Source organism: Labrus mixtus, chromosome 15 (assembly GCF_963584025.1).
Source record: "Labrus mixtus chromosome 15, fLabMix1.1, whole genome shotgun sequence".
Lineage (NCBI taxonomy): Eukaryota > Metazoa > Chordata > Actinopteri > Labriformes > Labridae > Labrus > Labrus mixtus.
The window spans coordinates 11,709,106-11,728,868 of NC_083626.1; the positions used below are offsets into that span (position 1 = coordinate 11,709,106).

At 41.7% G+C, this 19,763-nt stretch overlaps 1 protein-coding gene across 2 annotated transcripts in view; it reads left to right on the top strand.

Annotated features, from left to right (window-relative positions):
• phactr3a (phosphatase and actin regulator 3a) overlaps positions 1 to 19,755 on the top strand; it is a 32,626-nt gene extending 12,871 nt beyond the window's left edge. The window contains exons 2-12 of one of the 2 annotated variants that reach the window (XM_061057377.1): positions 5,202 to 5,363; positions 6,868 to 7,035; positions 7,747 to 7,947; positions 10,726 to 10,954; positions 11,168 to 11,418; positions 12,575 to 12,728; positions 17,508 to 17,563; positions 17,973 to 18,034; positions 18,184 to 18,324; positions 18,662 to 18,738; positions 19,146 to 19,755. In XM_061057377.1, the coding sequence (XP_060913360.1) occupies positions 5,202 to 5,363; positions 6,868 to 7,035; positions 7,747 to 7,947; positions 10,726 to 10,954; positions 11,168 to 11,418; positions 12,575 to 12,728; positions 17,508 to 17,563; positions 17,973 to 18,034; positions 18,184 to 18,324; positions 18,662 to 18,738; positions 19,146 to 19,161 (1,517 nt within the window). In that variant the 3' untranslated portion in view covers positions 19,162 to 19,755. Of the gene's footprint in view, positions 1 to 5,198; positions 5,364 to 6,867; positions 7,036 to 7,746; positions 7,948 to 10,725; positions 10,955 to 11,167; positions 11,419 to 12,574; positions 12,729 to 17,507; positions 17,564 to 17,972; positions 18,035 to 18,183; positions 18,325 to 18,661; positions 18,739 to 19,145 lie in introns of both variants that reach the window. The other variant, XM_061057376.1, reaches the window with a different exon arrangement.
• Positions 19,756 to 19,763: the final 8 nt, after the last annotated feature.

Here is a 19,763-nt window from a genome sequence, read left to right on the forward strand (position 1 = left end):
TAGAAAATTGGAAACTGAAAAGTAATACTACCAGCCTTTAAATAGACTCTGATTATGAACATGATTCTTGGTTCTCTTTGTTGATGCTGCAGCAAAGGCTTTACACACCAAGCCACCCGCTAGTCCTCATTCTCAACTACAACATATGGTAAGAAATTAGGGCCTTAGGCGTTTCCTATTGGTTGCTGGCCTCGCTGACATGATTTCACTCTCTTGATGCCAGAAGCCCACACACTCGGCCTCTAATCACTTTGATGATCTGGAGGCTTTACCTTTGCCAACTCATGTAGCCTTACACCACACACGCTATGTTGATCAGAAATACACACAAAGTTATAGTAAAAAAGATCCATTCTAGGGTACTCATCCTAGAATATGCACATTAACCTAGGGTCCACAGCTTGTTTTGTTTTGTGCGAAAACATATTAATTGCCGTAACTATTGACTTTTTTTGTAATTTAAATCAGCATAGGTTGTAAAAATGAAAATGTTGGCTTTCATTTGTGAGAGGACTTTCTTTCCCCTCCCAATGAATTACCTTATGGTTTGAAAATGAAAATGCATAAACATGATAAAGAGAACAACAAGGATATGACCTTGTGTCCTCAATTACAGTTTTGGTCCCTCGGCATAAGGAATTTATGTTTGCAGAATTGCTTGAAACACATGATAAAAAGAGCTAATTTTACTCGATGGAACTTGTTTTTTATTTGAGTAAATTTAAAATGAGTCAGAGCAACGACAAAATAAATGTCACAGAAGAAGGGAAGCTTTAAGAGACAGTGATTTCAGGAGTTATTAATAACTTCCTTGTTGGGTGGACTTTGCTCTATTTAGAGCCTGAATAGAGTCAAGGTGTTCATTATTAGCCTATCCTGTTATAAATCACTCTATACTTGGCCACTACTATTCATGATATCTCATATTTTCTCTCATAGTCATACACTTTCATTTTATGCTTCTAAGCCCTTCTGCTATATGCTTTCTCTCTGCAACTTGTTAGACGTGGCCCGGGCCCCTGAGGCAACAGGGCTACAGACAGATGGCAGCTCAGTTGTAAAGCCAGGGGGGTAAAGTGAGGAGGTCAGTTGGCGTTGCAGCCGGTAAGAAGATGGTCCATTCAAGGGCACATTGTCAGTTGCTTGGGTGGAAGTTGCAGGGTGGCTGAAGCAAGGAACGGAGACTCTGTGGGGCTTCATCTATGAGGGTCAATTTTATGTTATGGTAGAGTGGTATAGTCTTTTATGATCGGGTCTGGTTTAAAGGTGTGTACAGCAGGTTTAGTATAGTAGCAAGAGCCTACAGCCATGCTATCAGATGTGTGAGATCTCACTTTTACCTTAGTGAAAAATAAGGGGAGCAATCATATTTCCCCCTCAGAACCATCAATGCCTAGATTTTTTTATCTGTTTATTTTGCAGATGTGAGTGTATTTCAAAAGATTAAATCAAACTCTGACAGAGCCTCTGACAGGATTCTGGCAACAGTGAATATATATCAAAATGTCTCGCTTATCCAGGTACTTTTATAGTTGTAGAGGAATTTCAGTTTTGACTAAAGTGGTGAACCAAACGAGCTACTTACTGACAGATTTCCTTGAATTACGGACAGGAACAACTTATTGTGTTTGGGGATCTACTTGATTGCAAAATAAGATATTGCGTGATAAATCCTTGAGTGGTCAGTGGGCTTGTTATGCAGACAATTGATGCAAACATGTATTATACATTGTGTCCCTGAGAAATACAACATAAATAGTGAGGTTCTGTTTAATTCATTCTGATGTTTTTGTACTACAGTGAGAGCTTAAAAAACACAAAATCACTCATTAGATCAGTGATCAGCGGATACAGCAAGGCTTTGCCTAATACCATCTCACTGCTGAAACTATGCTGTTGATATTATCCTACCCTTCAGTGTTAGTGCCTTTCATTGCAAAAACTGTAAAGGTCACAGACAGATTTTGTGTTGTATTCATTGCGTGCTCACAATTGCTTCCTTTTTGGTTGTCAGAGATACAACAGAGCAGGAAAACAAGGTGTTCAGCACTTTTCTATTGATTGTTTCAATGTATCTGTAATGTTTAGATTCCTGTACTTTGTACAAGATGCCTTTATTTAGCACACCTTAGGCACTCCTGATGGGGGATGTGCTCACTGTGTACATGGCGGGGGGAGAGCCTACCGATCTTGAATGTGCTGACAAGCTAGTTAAGAGGGGTGTGGTCCCTGGTGGCCCACTAACGCTCTCTGTTTTCCTGCCAAGTCACATTATCATATTGCACACTTTATTCCACTCTTAAATCATTTTGGAGTCCACACTGCACTAATGCCGTATAATAAGCAGCACAAAGAGTTTGTATTTGTGGTCTTTATGAATTGTATTACGTTTTCTATTTGGATTCTGATCTTTCATCCAGTGAAAAGCCAAAACTTCACCACCCGACTTGAATTACAGTTTGCATAGACTAGTGTTGTAGAGAACTATGGGCACAGAGCAAAAATACTATTGGTCCCCTGAATCAGCTTGACACATGGATTTAATAAATCGCATTAGCATATTAATTAGAATTGCACGTAATCTCCACATAGTGCATGTAGTCCGCCCATGCTTATCTGACATACATTTGGAGACATCCTCATCCGGCGAATAAAATCAAATCCATGTGTATGCATGTGTTTTCACCTAATTCCTGTGCTCTACCCTGACTCCTGTCATTTCAGAGAACAACCACCCCTCCTATGAAGTATGAAGAGTTACTTGATATGCATTATAAATAGCTGCTCTGTGATTGGACGAGCCCAGATTCTCCTGCAAGCGCTTCCGTATAGCAACAGCCCCCTCCCATCTCTCCTTCTCGCCGCTTCTCGTCTCTTCTCCCCAGAATCCCCCTTCTTCTCTCGTCCTCCCCCAAACCCCTCCCAGCCTTCCCACCCTCCTGTTTCCATCCCTGCTTCAAAATGCAGACAGATCTTGTCCTCCATGTGGCTTCACCCCCTACCCACAATGCACTGGGTGTTGCCACTGGCTTAAGATGTGTCTGAGAAGGGGGCTCCTCTGCTCTCTCCTCCTCTTGCTCTGAGCTACACGCTGACTCGCTCTTCCCGCTGGCTCCCACTGCTGCGGCAGCATCTGGATGTGGTCGCCATGGCAACAGCAGCGGGCCTGACCCCACCTCCTTCCTTCCCCCTTCCTTTTTTCTCCACACACACATGCTCTCTCTCTCTCTCTCTCTCTCTCTCTCTCTCTCTGCCTCTCACACAAACACAACGACTGCCCCTCCCACCACCCCTCTCCTTCTCTTAAGCTTTTTTTTTTCTGAGCGACTGGGTGCGTTTCCTTCAAGCTTGACCTGGATTCTGCGTACGGCGCCACGTCTGCCATGCTGAGTGTGTGACAGTAGTGATGATAACACAGTGAGAGTGTGCATGGTCAACTGACCTGTTTCCTGGAATGTTTACACTGCAAGCCAAACTGGAAATTACCTCCTTTCACCTCATATTCTTTATTTCTTTCTGTCTTGGTTTTAATTTCCCCTAATCTATTTTCCTTTTCTTCTTGTGCCTATTTTTCCCCGCCCCTTTTTTCAATTTCTTTCCCATCCTTTATTTTTTCTTGGGTCTCTATATCTTGTTCCTTACTTATTTTCCCCCTTTTTTCACCACCTTATTTTCTTTTCTTTCCTTCCCCCCCGTCTCTTCTCTTTTCTTGGTTCCCCTCTCCTTGTCTTGTTTCTTCTCTCTGTTTCTACTCCTCCCTCCTCTCCTCCCCCAATCACCACCGTTCTCTCTCTCTCTCTACCCCCTCCCCATGTGCTTTATGGAAGAGGGAAGGAGCAGCAAAAAAAAACATGAAAAGGAGTCAGCTGTATTCTCCCTCCTCCACCACAGTACTCCACATCACACCCTGAGACCCCCCCCCTCCCCCCCCCCACCACCTTCTATCCACAACCTCCTCCATCACAAATCCTTGCCTCATCCTCAGCTGAATGTTGAACAAAGATATCAGCCTCCTGAAGGCAGATATTGCTGCATTTTTTTGTCAAATTGACATACTGTATGGAACACTTTAAATGTAAAATTGCATATTGTAAATATCCTCCCTTCTAGGCAGTTTTTCGGTTCAGACAAACAATCAGCAATCTTTTCTTGATATGAGTCACAGCCATCATTCATTGAAATATAACTTCAATTCTAAGAGAGGAAAGAGCTTTGTGTGTGGTGGCTGCAGCACAGAATAAGGGGACAGCTCACATATTATTTTAGATAAATTGTATATACTGCACTTGTCACTGTATGCTTCATCCTCTTCCTTTTATGTCTATTTCTTTTGTGAAACTTAACCTTTGTTTGACAAATGTATTTTGTATTTGCACCTTTTTATTTAGAGCCCTTGGAGATTAACAAGCCTTTTCTGAGAGCAAATGTTTTGTTTTAAGGGACATATAATGAATTGCCTGCATGCAGAACATAACATAAACACGATCAGTGGTTGAGCCATCTGCAACAGAAGACATGCACAAGTCACCAAAACATCACGGCTTATTGGGCTAAAATGATTTATTTTTTTAAATACACTGCAAGCGATATAGTTTTGTGTGCCCGCTGTGGAATTATGATGTATGGCAGGGGTTTCCACACCTCTGTCAAACATTGATCGATTTGGGAGAAATCTGTCCAGAAAACATCTGGATTAATAAGAAGCGCAGTGTCTAAATATATATATATATATGTATATATTAAAAAGGTAGCCAGATCTAATGCTGTTTCTGGGAAAACAGCTCTGCTAGCACACCTGTTGGTCTCCAGGGAAATGGGTGTTTTTGTAGTCTTATGAGGCTGTCTGTGTCTGTGAAGTTCTGTTTCCTCCAAATTTGAACTGTGAGAGTTATTTATTTTTGAAACATAGCTCAGTGACGGAGTGTGCCATAACCAAATTAGTCTTTCTAATTCAATCTGTTCACAGCACTTGGAGTCCATCATGGTTTATTCAGTAAGGTGAGCATACTAATTGTGCTCTCGTTTCTCTCTCTCCCTGTTTCTCTGTCTCCTTTTCATCCCCACCTTCACACTGCACACACTCTCACACCTCTCTCTTTGTCACTCTCCTTCCGACTTTGTCCTTACTCACTTCCCCCTCTCTCTTGCATCTCTTGACCCTCCTCTGGGCCTCTTTTCCAACCCTGCTCTCCCTGTAGTAGATCTGGTTGACCAGCAGAGGGTGCTGAGGACCGGCTGTCTGGTGTCTGGGGCACACAGTTCACCCATCCGACGTAACAGCAAGCTGGCCACTCTGGGGCGCATCTTCAAGCCCTGGAAATGGAGAAAAAAGAAAAATGAGAAGCTCAAGCAGAGTTCCACAGGTACTGAGATGGATGGGTGGGTGGAGGGTGAAGTGTTGTGTTGGGTGGTTGTAGTAGTTTCAGATTCAAACCCAGGGGTAGATTCACATACTTTCAAGAACAATAATGCAGTAGTAGAATATTGTGAACTGACGGTATAAAAATACCATGTTATGTCAAATCTATACAAAAAAGCAAATACAAACGTAATCCAATGCGATTAACTTTGTTCCAGCTTTTTGAAATTCACATGTATTAAAATTGCATCAGTTACACAGAGAAGAGTCATGGTAAAAAAAAGGAAGGTTCATTTTAAAACACTGTTTCCACTGTTTCTGTTTTAAAAAAACTATTCTTGCAAATTAACATGTATTTTCTATCCAGTAAGTCAAAAAATAAAGTAACAAGTAACATCAGAGACCAAAATAAGTTATAGTTTGATTCAGATTTTATAAATAAAGCAAACTCATTTATCACTGCCAGCCGGTTTGCTTGTCCACCCTATTTGTATGGACAAGCAAACCGATTTCCCACAACTTGGGCCACTGGTAAAAAGAAAAATACAGATTTTTTTACCATCGAGATGGTAGGAAATTCCTTCAAAAAGCAGAAATCCTTGTTTTTGTTCATGTCTTGGGTTTTTCGAACTGGCCTGGTAGCTTTATTTTTTTTGGTAAGAGAGATCTGGGTTTTGTGAAATGACAAATATGTAACACTTACAACATAAGCTTGGCTAAATCTGTAAAATCTAAAATTGCATCCAATAATATATTTATAAATTGAATTTTCCTGAATTGATGATAGAATTGTGGGTGATAGAATAATTCAAATACACTAGTGGTTCATCAGTTATGTTGACTTTTTTGCAAAGTCACCTTGTGTGCCTGCTTTTAAAAGCAGTCATAACAGATACCTGCAGTAATGTGTTGTTGTTGTTTTTTTTTGCTGAACACAAGGCTAAATGTGATACTCCTGCTGTAATGGAGAGTGCTGTTGAATCAAGGTGACATAAAGACTGAATGTCATTCAGGGGAATGGTCATAGTTGTTCACATCAGAGGTCTCAGGGTTTGTCAGTCAATCCATTTAGTAGGTGCTCTGACTCTGCACACACACACACACACACACACACACACACACACACACACACACACACACACACACACACGATCAATCTACAGGTAACTCTTTTTGCTGGACTTGCTTTTTTACTCTATCATATGAAAGTATATTTTCAGTTAGAAAGACATTCAAGGTTATTGCCTAAATACTGTAAGCCCTTCTCTGCCCAATAACATTATTTAAAACAGCTTAATAATTTGCACTCAAATGAACAGGTAATACTCATAAAAGAAACCTCAAAGCGGAGTGTTATTGTAAGAATATAGATCAGCTGTCCCAAAACACAGAAATTATAGAGAAGAAGGTGCATCTGTAAAAATAGATAACTTTCTGAAACTTTGACTCATTTATTTGGATGCCTTGCAGAAATCCTGTTATCTACACACCCTTCTCCCCTCTCACAGATGTAGCATTATCCAGCAGTCTTCTATGCCACGACCCAAACTCCCCCATCCAAGGCTGCTGCTCGGACGGTTCGGTCCGGCTCGGAGGATTTGGGGGATCTTTGAACCACAACCTCACAGTCAGCAGTGTGGAGTATCTCGGTCCTGATGAGGAGCTGCCCCCGCCTGGTAGGATGATCCCTCGCTGTAGTCAGAGTCGAGGAATCAGTGTATGTTAGAGCTGCGAAAGCAACAGAGGAGGGAGAAAATGGATTTATGAAGTCGCTGGGTGTCTTTTGTCTCAGCTTTGTTGTAATCAAGATGAGAGTGTATAAGATTGCTGTGATTTTTCATATGATGGGACCTTTTCACGATGAGATGATTTTTAAATAGGCGATGTTATGATACAATTGTTCTATATGCAGGGATTATATGTACATATTTATATTAGTTGTAGGCATGTTTTGTGTTTAGTGTTATCCAAAAAGCCAATGATTTCATTTCATTTTAAAACTATTTAGTCTGTTTAAGCCTATAAACATTTACCACTAGGGGGCAGCAGAGACAGCTCAATGCTGTACATTGCCTCCACTCTCATCTCCAAAGAGAGGTCCACAATATGGATTTCTATGAGCAAAACTAATATTTGATTTTTAACCTCCAGTTCATGTTTTACCCATCATACCCTCACTTATTTAAGCTACCAAATTTCAAACTTCTTGTCATTTGTAGTTGTTGAAATCACGGTAACTCCCCTTACCTTCCAAACATTCCTCTGAAAGCAGTATCCAGCATCTGCCAACCATTTAATGGTGAACATATTTGAATAGTCTGTGCAGGAAAACAAATTCTATACATGTTTTTAAACAATGTTCCCCTTTTATCTCTGTCCACCACTAGCTGACCCTCCCCAGGATTGTGATCAGGTCGAGGAGGACGCATCATTACCACAGGAGGAGGGAGACGAGGAGTTGCATTTACCCGGGGGGCTGCAGGATGTGGGAGAGCAGATGGAGGAAAGACCAGAGGAAGAAATCCCAACCTTAACTTCTCCACCACAAGTACCTCCAAAACTTTTGCCCCAGCTGAATACAGTAGATGGTGAGCAATTTGTATCTCATGCACCATTAATTAATAACAGTTAGCTGTTTAAGGAACACTGAATGAGTTAGAAAATAAAAAATCAGTGTATGAGTATATAAGTAAAAGTTCTGGATTAAGAATCATATTTGAGTGAAAAGAAACAAGTATCATGAACACAACTAATTGAATGTGCCATAATTAAGTCACATTCACTTTTGGACAGTTCCATTATCTTTGCTTTGCTGTTTTGACTTTAGACAAAGAGTTGAATTAAAGAAACTGCTGCATAAGTTAAGAGTTGAAATGTGTCTTCGGTAGACAACTCAAACATCTGACACATCCAGCTCCAGGTTGCCCCTTCTGGACGCTTTTTTATTGTAAACGTTACTAGTCGAACCACTGGTTAAATGTGTTGTGTTCTATGAAGTGATCACATGTTTTTCAATGGAGAATATTAATCTGAAAAGTGACTAAAGTTACTAAACTAAAATGAAAGGTCTCAAATAAATGTAGGAAAACAAAAAAAAAAACATACTTGCAAAGATGCATTCAAGCTTCTTTGGCGGGTAACAGTTGCTCTTCGCACTACTAGAACACATCACAGGCCACGGATCACCCCTTTTCCCCACAGCCACCTGGAGGCTTTCTCTGCTGCCTCCATTGCAGTCCTGAAGCTGTTCTCCACAGCAGCCTTCTCATGTCAAGCAGAGTGTAGACTGTCGTGGAGAAAAGCCTCTGCAGCCTACCCTATACTTCCTCCGGTTAGCAGTGTTCCTTCCACCTGTTTCCGACAATCCTTCAGAAGTTCCTGGTTCTTGGACAGCTTCCTTTCAAACGCCTCCTCACTGCTGACGTTCCAGCGCACAGTAAACTCTATGAGGGCAAGCTGTCTTGAGGCCTCTGACAAGATGACGATATCTGTTCACAATAATGTCGAGTTTGCCGGGAAAGTTGAGTTCCTTGCCCTGGTCAACTATTAGCTGTCAGTCCTGTGCGGTGAAGAGTAGGCCTGCAATCCCGTTGTGTTACGTCGATCAGCAACTTATATATGCAGGGTGGTGTTGATGGAACAGAGAGGGCTAAGGCAAGGGACTCAGCTTTTACACAGGTATAAGTCAGCCACCTACAGAGGTATCCAATGATCTTCCTCTCCATCATACTAATGTGTTGGGTACATCATAAACCAGCAGGATGCCATGTTGGTATAACCAGGATTTGAATTTCCCCGGCAGACCTGACTTGTCCACTTTTTGAGCCAGGTCTCCAGCTACTAAATAGATGTCTGAATGGGCACTGCTTCTCTTAGGCTGTGGTCAAAAAAGGTTCCCCCCAACTTTTGACTATGTCTCATTGATGGATTGAATCTTAGTGTTATTTGTGGAAAAGTGGAACTTGTCAGAGACTGCCGTTACTCAGCACAAGTGACCTGGTTTGGCAGGCTTGAGTTCCATCCTCACCCTCTTTAGGGGCCTCTCCAGTCCTTTGAGTATTTATCTTCTCCCTGGTACAGAGGATGGGATTTGTTAATTTCTGAATGGATGTGTATGAGCTTCTGAAGCCAGCCTCAAGCGGACACTTCAGGATTTTGCACTTCAGCATCAGCTTCATTTTTTAACACCAGAGGTGACCGCTTGGGTCATCCACTTAGGCTCGGGGGGCTGTCACATGCTGGACTTGGTCAGTGGGCCTCTGTCATACACCACTGTGGCTTTCACAACCATGTTCATGTCAAGGGAAAAGAGGGTGACAGATATTGAACAAATGGTAATGATACTGATCTCCAGCCAATGCCAACTAGATGTTACTGGCACAGAAGTGACTCTGATTCTGAAGTAGTTAGATGCAATCTATCCAAGATGAGGTCCTTGATCTCACTGGGAACATGGCGCCATTATATTGATGTTTCTACCAACTTAGATTTGATTAGAAAAACTTTATTGATCCCCAACAGGGAAACTAATTTGCTACCTGGTCAATTCATACACACAACAAACATTATCGACAGTGCAAGCAGTACACTTCTGTGTTCTTGACCCGTATGAGTTGGCCAGGTCAACCAGATCTCCTTTCTTCTTGTTCCTGTCTGATGCCTTGAATATGGGTACGTGGCTACCCCTTTATATTCAAGGCAGCCTGGCATCCCTGGAGTTGCACCCTTTTGCACTGAGATGTCAATGTAATTGTTCTGAAGCAGGAAGTCGCCCTCATATCAATGTTGACCTCTGGAGCTGGTTGTTCAATGAGGGCTCTCTGATGTTCCAGTTGGATAATGCAGCGTGGCATGGAGAAATTGACCTATACTTCCTCCTTGTGGAAAATTAATCATGTTTACTCAACAGTTTATTTGCAATAAAGCTTGCAGAGTTTGTTTCCCTGTGTTCCCATTTTTTGATTTATTTGCTTTTTCTACCTTTCTCTCACATCAGACAGATGTGCAAGTCAAGTATACTGGAGGCTAATTTCCCAGAAAATCAAAATGCTTATGTGCACCAAAAGCTTCAGCTTAGTATCCTGGGACAAACTCCTTCCCCCATTACCCATATGAGGATAATAAAAATCATAACAAAAATATAGGCGAACAGACGTACATTTAGTTCAAACTACAAGGAAGAAGTTTTATTTTTGTTGATCTTTGCACCCCCAAGAACAAAGCATTACCTCATGTCCTCATGATGTTCTTTTATTGTGCATGCATAATTAGTATTACCTGACCAAAACATCATCATCATTTAAAAGTCAAACCTATCAATCCCTGTGGATCTTTTCAGTGTTTATCATCTCATCACTCTCTTTCAGACTCAGGCCCTGTGTCACTCCCTACGCATCTGCCAAACTCCTACCTCCCTAAGGAGCCTCCACCCAGGGCCTCAGAAAGCATGGCTTCAATGACCCTGCCGCTACGAGGGCCCCTTGCCAACCCCTCAGGGTCCCCACATATAGGAAACGTGATGCACCCTCCTATGCCCCCTAGCTGCATTATGGAGGAGCTACAGAGAGCCTTTGCTTCCAAGAATAGACAGGAGAGGTGAGTCCTTAGATTGACCTTAAACATCAGCCTCCTCGTTCAGACATACTGGGACTGTACACAACAGTTGTGTTGCTTCAAAACTGCTGTAAGAGTTAAGTTTTAAGACATACCTGAAATATTGTCTATTTAATCCCTGATGTTATTCTAAACGCCGCTTACTGCAGCTAACATCAATGCTACCTGTACCTTTTTCTTGCTGTGACCCCTCAGTGTACATGACGGGTGTGAGCAGGGCTCACCTCCCAGGCTGTGGTGTTCTGATGGTCGGCTCTCACGCTCCTGTAGCTCAGAGAACCAACACAAATCATCTTTGGTGGGGGTCTGTATGGTAAGCGGAGGGTCCGACTGGCCCAAGAAGGAAGCTGAGGAGAATAAGGAGAACATGCGGCTGGACCAGTGCTTCTCCAACACCTCAGGCCTCCCCACAGACCTGGACGGCTGGAATGATTCTGTCATCTCTGGTGGGTTGAAGAGCTTACATGTACTATAGGATTTACAGTAGAGTCCGTAAATATTTTAAGATTTATACATGTTCAATTGTGTTTTGGCTTTGTACTGTATAGATTGAATTTAAAATGAAACAATGACCTATAGATGAAATGGTTGTGTTGGCTTTAATTTGAAATTGTTAAATTTGTACTTGGAGAACATTATAATAAATGTGTCTCTGTCATACTGTCATGTGTAATAATAAAGGATCCATTGAAGTGAGAAACATACACTGAATTATCATCCAACTCGGCAGTTATTTCTAGCCCAAAAGAGAATTTTAGCCTTTTTCAGCTCTTAATTTGGTTTTAAGGTCTGTACCTTTATTGTTTTAATTATATTATACCATCTTACCACAGCAGGCATGGGTTTTCACACGCAAATAAGTTTCTAGCCACCAATCAGCAAACAAACTTAAAGGTCACATATTATCCTCCTTTTCAACAAATCTTAATTAGTCTCAGAGGTCCCCAAAATATGTTTGTGAAGTTTCTTGTTAAAAGTCTGCTCTGATCCTGTATTTGATCATGCCTATAAATCCCTTTATTTCAGCCCTGCTCAGAACAGGCTGTTTCTGTGTCTGTAGCTTTAAATGCAGTGAGCTGTGTTTGATCACACCCCTCTCTGGTAGAGGATGTGGCTTGGGCTTTCTTGATCCATGCCCTATAGTTTACGCAGAACAAACACCTAGCTGTGGGAGTGTCACCCACCTTATGGAGGGGTTACTGCCCTTTGTGATGTCATGAAGGGAAAATCTCCAAACAGCCTGTTTTAGCACACATTTTCTGAAAAGTGGAGCAGGCAAAAGACGGAGATGATGAACTTTTCTCACAATTGGGCGGTTTGTGTGGACCCTGATTTAGATCTATAACTTTAATTTGGCTCTGCTACAGAAAGAGACATCTCATAATGCCTCAATTTCTATTTTGCTTATACTTCGTGCTTAAGTCGTAAACATAAAATCTGGTTTGCATCATTGGTATTCCAGCCATCGGAGTTACATATAAAAGGATTCATGAGTCACTGTAAGAAAAGGAAAATAAAAACAATCAAAGCCACTTTTGAGACTAAAACGGTGAGAAAAAGTTGCACTTTCCAGTGTGATAATCACTGTATGTGTGGTTGCAGGCACACTTCCCCGCAGGCTAAGAAAGGAGCTGCTGACTGTCAAACTACGAAACAGACCCAGCAAGCAGGAGTTGGAGGACAGGAACATCTTCCCAGCAAGGAGCGACCAGGAGCGCCAGGAAATCCGCCAGCAGATTGAAATGAAACTTGCCAAGTAAGCACTGAAAGCTCTCTACATTACTATCAGTACTTCTGAAGTCATTGCAATGTTTTTTCTGAAATACTAACTGTAAGGATTTGATGCAGTTTGTCATTTTGTGAAAGTCTTTGGGATTTGAGTTTTTGGTTTGATGAAGAAGCGATTTGAAGATGTCAGTTTTGCCTATAGGATATTCTAATGAGCATTTTTTACAAATGTGTTTTTTTTAATACATTTTATGGACTGGAGGATTAATCAGTTTAGGGCCTGTGTCCATTAATGGCTTTTTTGTGTTGGTAGTGCTCACAACTTCAATTTCAGAGCTCTTATCTCTATCGAAACCTTATTGTTTCCAAGTTTTGATAGTTGGCTTGCGGCACTACCGCTTTCCTTGGAAGCTGAAAAAGGTCTGTTTTATATATCACTTGTATGCTTAATATTTGCTTTATATAGGAAACATAATTTTCTTTTAAAGACGAGTCAGATTAGTTTCTCAGGCGCCTTTGTTGTGAACAAAGTTGATAGAAGAAGTCCCACCGCCACTACTTGATTTTGATTGGTTGATGAGATTGAGGTGACTTTGAGTAGCACAGCGGTTTTCCAAAAGTTGAACTATTTCATCTAAGAGCGATGTGAGCACAGAGACAAAAAGCTGTTTTCGCTTAGCTGAGCCCTGAAAACACTGAACTGCATCGGTTTTGTATAGAAAATAGGCGCTGCCAGAGCATAAAATGGCATAAGTAGACACTTCTTTAAAAACGTATCAATTAATCGAAAAGGAAGCTGCAACCCTAACATATATTGTATACACATATAGCACCTTTAAAAATGAGTAGACAAAGTGCTATGGCAAACAAATCTGAAAACCAAATATTACAATAGAAACAGAAACAGTAAGTTAAAAATAAATTAAGGTTAGGTAAGGATAGAGTTAAAAAATAAATAAAGATTTTCTAAAATACAGTATAAGACAGAAGACAGGAAATCCTTATTTGAAAGAGTAAACAAGAGAGTAAATGCCTGGATACTTTCAAAGGTACAACTGTCCTTACAGTTATTGGAGGACAATATGATGATGCTTCCAGGAACACTCTTTGTACAAGATGCACCGCTGTACTTTTTGATTACAGCTGAGAAACCTAATGTCCAAAGACTGACTGCGGCAGTCTTGTGCGTGAATGTGTCACAAGACCTGCATTCTTTAACACCACCGTATCAAACAGAGGCACACTACGATATTGCATAACCTGCTTGGCAATAACACAGCCAAGAACTGAGCACCGCCCACACTTTCTGCAGAACAAGATCTATCGACTGTCTGTGAGACAACTAAGAATACCGCCTACATGATCTATTCTTAGAGTCACTGGAAAAATCTTTTAGTTGGTTGAGAAAAGGTTTTACACTGGACACAAGTTCACAAGAGCACTGTTCATATAAATGTGAAGATGAAGCATGACTGCAGCTTGCATAAGAGGCAGCAGGGTCTGTGTTTGTAAAGGCAGAGATGTTCCACTTGTGGCACGGCCACAAGACAAGCTGCTCATTATATAAAGATGTAGTTTCACACAGCACAGCCTTCAACTGACTCACTCATTTTGATTTAGGGCTGTTTGTAATTGTTCATGAGGGCAGAATAAATGAAGGTTCTTCAGAGGATCAACAAGGACACTTTTTTATGTGCTTCGCGATGATGTCGAGGAATAAAAAGACCACAACCTTTTCTGAGTACAATTCACTAAGAGACAGCTCTATAGTACGCTGCTTTAGTTTGCCAGAACTCATTATCACTGCTGACATCTGGAACGCGTAAAATGAATGCTGTGTCACCTATAGTGTGAAGCATTATGCAAGTAATGTGTTTTTTACCTGCTTTATTTGCATACATTGGAGGCATACTGCACCATTTTAGAAGGAAATCCTAGCTAAAAATAGCTCAGAATGGTGAAGAGAAAAAAAAGCTCATTTCCCCTGGGAATTCATATTGAATGACAAAACAATCCATCACACACTCCTCTGGATTTCTTTGGGTGCCTCCCATTGTAGATCCAATCCGCTCTCTATTCCTATATGCAGCTAACAGTGAAACCCTACTGTTACATTCGCTGCCGATCAAGCAGAAAACGCCAACGTTCATGGGGGATAATGACACCTTGTCTATCCATTGTGTCAGTGATAGATGACCTTTCTATCTTTAGAGACTCCCAGCCTGGCACTCGTACTGCAGCCGCTCACTGCTGTTTCTAATCTTAGTCCCTGACACTGTTCAATAATGCATCTCCCCATGCACTCCCCCTCTCTCCACAAATGTGTTGTCGGGGAGTTATATCAGCAGAAATAATAGATGGGAGGAGTAGCTGGGGGGCCGGCTACTGTACATGAGTGAAGACTGCTTGGAATGGCCATTTTTGTCTCCTCACACAATTGGCAGCTGTGATGAAGGATTTGGAGCCTCTGCCACCCACTCACCCACTGGTGTTTTATTCTTTGTTTGAAATTGTCATGTCTTCCTTGGCTGGCATAACTTTCTTTTCTCGCTCATTTTATGACAAAACATCCTGGGAGGCAAACGGAAACCCTTATTCCAACAGGCGTTTATGCGTCATCCCTGGTATTCTGGGGAAACCTTCCTAAATTTACAGAAACTAGACTTGGTTACAGGAAGCAAATAAATGGTGGGAAACCAGAGAAATGAGTCAATGTTTTTTTTTTTTTTATCATGTACACAAGTGTTCATGAAAAACATCTCTTACCACCTGAGAGTGGCTCAGAGGAAAGGGGTTTGTGATTCATTTGGTGTTCCAGAACAAAATGTGGACATGCCAGAAAATAATATTGAATACTGACCATGGTCAGAGCTTTTTTTCAGCTCACAGGCCAGGAAAGCAGTCTCTTTCTAAAAATAGCATAAGGCACACACAGCTCTGTGTGTTATAGTAAAATCTCCATTAGTGTGTTGCTAGGGAGAAGTGAGAATGTCCGTGGGAGGACTCTAGTATCTCAAAGATACCAAGTGTTGTTGCTAAGCAACTCGGCGACTAAGTCAATAATACAGTGGATGGTTGTATTCACTAGGGCTTTGGGATTTTTTTTTGTTTTCATCTGTTTAAAATGTAATAGCATTAGAGCTCTTTCATAAGTGTGTTTGTTTATCTAGAGCCAAGAAGCGCTGTAATGGGCTGTTCCATTCTTGATGAGATGTATTTGCTTATCAAAGTAAAACTACTCACACAGGGAGATAAAAACACAATAGAGAGGGATGATTGATTTCTGACATAGTAATTAAGTACACAGATCTGAGATTGTTGCAGACAAATTTTCATCTTGTTTCTCTTGGGAGAATATACAGGGGATGTCAATCTATTGAATAAATCCTCAGGTTATTCCTGGATGTCTAGCCACGCATGTGCTAATGAACACAGACTGATTGCCTGTATGTGATTTAGCTTCTTCAGCCTGCTCTTTCCTTTATGATAATAATGATGCTTTACTGATGTAGAAGAGATGTGCTAAACAACATGTTTACCACATGTGCAAATTCCTAATTGCATGAGTCAGATTCTGATGGTGGCATCTGTTGTTAGAACTATTCAATTATTATAAGATGATAAGGTTTAGAGACTTCAATATTGGTTATCCACTGTCCCTCCACCATGAGGCACACATCAGCTTTGTGGGTGTCCAGGTCACAGTAGGTGTGACCTAACTTTGATCTTTTAAGGGGCATAACTACAAAGTGTCCAGCATCAACCTATATGAAGGGATGAAAAGAGTCCTACCGTGTAGCGGCATTCTGCCCTCTCTGTCCCTCTCACCTCTGGAGGTGTGCTGTTGGGCGTGTCCCATGCGGTCTGAAGCTGAGCCTTGTTGTGCAGCTCACATCTATTATTCATACAAAGTATGAATAGTTCAGAGGAAGTCCGGGAAAACATTGGATTTTTAAAGACCTTTAAGGGAGCTTGGGGATGCACAAGCTTGGAATAAAGGTACAAGGTGTAATCTGTATTTTAAAAATTAATAGGTTAAAGTTCAGAAGAGACAAGAATTGTATAAAATCATGAATAAGCAACATCATTTAAATCAATTTAGAATTGTACTTTGTCTATGAAGGCTTTGTAGTCAGGGAATGTGACAGCTTGAAATAAATTCAGAGATCTGGATGTTTAAAATGATTGGTTATAGTGCCACAAAGATTGAAATTATAGTAGATCATAAAATAGGTAGGCTATCAGTAACTTGAATCTATCACGAATTTCACCTCGTGTTTATCCTTCTGAGAAGACTACCAAAAAAAAAAAAAAAAAAAAAAAAATCAGAACTGATGCAACAATATGTGTTAAATGTGTGCTCCAGTAGCCCAGTACACCAGAAGGGGGCTGGGGATGCCTTGAGTGGAAGCCTATAAAGCTCCGCCCTCACAGCATTATGCATGCAGTAACCAGGGAAACTAGGGGAGTCTCGCCCAGGCATCACATCACGACCCAGTTCAAAAGCGATCGTAGCCCGAGTAGTAGAGTTTAGAAAAGGAGCAGCAGCAGCGGGAGTACAGACGTCTCACGAACCGAAATATAACCTGGTGGAATTCTCAAACAGGGGAACTAGTGCTCCTTTGACTATTCCAGATGTGGGGAGCGCCTCTGTCGAAGCAGCACAGCCGCGGTTTGGATGCGAGATGGAGACATAGGGGATTCCTCTCGAGAACGCGCACAGTGAGGAAACTAGAGCCGGTTCGAGACGACAGGGGACAGATAGAGTGAACATGGTTCAAAACGTGGTGTTGGTGTTTCTCCGCAGGAGGCTGAGCCAGAGACCGAATGTGGAGGAGCTGGAGAGCAGGAACATCCTGAAACGTAAGTTTACGTACTCCAATTTTTGTTTCCTCAGCACCGTCTCTTCATCTGGTCAATTAAGAACACATTGTAAAAATGAGAAATGCTCTTCTAAAAACACTTGTCTGGGCAAACAATACAGAAAAATCGCATAGATTGCCTGGTGCTGTGCATTATTCAGGAGCAGAAAAACGCCTGAGTGCACATTCCCTCTCTTCACTGTGAACACTCTTAGAGGTGATGGGAGCTGGATTTGTAAAGACAATCAAGACATCATTGAGTTACTATGGCTTACATATGTTGGAAAATTTAAAAAAACATGGTTGATAAATGTATGTATGGCATTTAATCATTTCAAAATGTGCTGTCTTTAGCATTAAAACATGATTTAGGGTGCGTTTCTAACTTGGCTTTCTTTTTTTTTCTGCAGAGAGAAACGACCAGACAGAGCAAGAGGAGAGGAGGGAGATCAAACAGCGGCTAAACAGAAAGGTAAGGGAATTGGGCTTTTGTGTTCTACAAATATTTTTTTGTCGAATTTGTACCAAAAATAGGCCCAAGATTGTTCTTACTGTGAAGCACGTACACTCAAATGCAATAACAGACGTGTCTAAACGCATTTTGAACTTCTTGTGTTTCAGCTTAACCAGCGGCCCACAGTAGATGAACTCAGAGACAGAAAGATTCTGATCCGCTTCAGTGACTATGTGGAGGTGGCCAAAGCTCAGGACTATGACAGGAGAGCAGACAAGCCCTGGACTCGGCTCTCAGCAGCAGACAAGGTGTGTATTGATATGGGAAGAATGTCATATTGACAGGAAGAGCAGCCAGCAATGTCGACCTTAGTGACCCCGCATTAATCACTTAGTCTTATCACCAAACCACGTGAACTATTAAGGACAGTCTGATTTTTAAACTCCCCAAACACTGACCTAATGCTCATCAACAGTATTTTCATTGCCTCTTGCAGTTATCAGCTTATCTCGTAAATCCCCTCATCTTTAGTTTTTTTTTTTAGGCTGATTCTATTTTGTCTTCCTCCTGTTCAAAGGTTGCAGCACCCCAATGGCCTAGCATGCACTCAGGGATGCACTAATGCCCTTTTTCCTTTTCCCACAGGCTGCCATCCGAAAAGAGCTGAACGAGTTTAAAAGCACGGAGATGGAAGTGCACGCCTCCAGCAAACACCTCACGAGGTCAGTGTTGTGAAGATTACGTCTGCGTGTATTATGTTTTGGGAAATGTGTTTTGCTCTATTCTTGGCAGCAGTGGTCTATTTTTAGCCTGCCTTGCTCATGCAGTGTGCGCTAAAGATAGATGGGAGTGCTTGTAAGATGGGGGTGGGGGGAGGGTGTCCTTTAGAGGGCCGTGATGCGTAGGGAGAAATGATAGAGTGCCAGTGTCCTTGGCTGAGCTTCGGGGGGGGGGGGGGAAAGGGTCCTCACGATCTGTAACAGTAACCCAGAGGGAGGGTGGGATGTGAGTACATCACTGCATGTAATGACTGCTAAAAATAGCTGCATGTCTGCAATAACAGCTGGGTACGAAGACAAAGCCACTGCTCTCCGTGTTTAAACATGGCCTCTCTTGTTTATCTTTTCAGGTTCCACCGGCCATGAAAGTAGGGACTTTCTTCTGTGAAGAAATGCTGAGCTTGGAAAATTTACTGGAACAGCTCGAAGCTGCTCAGTCGGGACAGTTTAAAGAGCCTGGAGCCTCGTGGCCTTCAGCGTGTCTTTAACATTCTTCCAGCACCCTCGACTATCATAGCATCAGTATGAGAGCACGGGTGTGGGAGAAGATGATTTGCGGCAGTGTGTCCTGGAGACTGCTGGACGTCGCCTTATGGAAGCTGGCTGGTGGAAGAGTAACTATGGAGGAGCCTCTGACTCTCAGGATGAGAGTAGAGGAAGAAAAACAATCTTGTCATTCAGTCAGTGTTTCTTTTTGTACTATTTCATGGACTCCTTTGACAAGGCGGTGTGGATCTGTGTAGTGGGAGGAAGTTGTGCATGTGACCAGCTTCACCTTTTCTTAAATGAAGAATAATGTGTCACTTGGACTATGTAAAGACTGTGCAGTCTGGGGGAGAGGGTATCGGGGTGAATTTGATATAAACTGTACATACAGTATGTCAATCTGAATGAGACCATCAGCGTCTTCACTGAAAAGAGAAATACCTTTGCAAGCACTACTTGTCTTCAAAATACAAGGTCTTTTT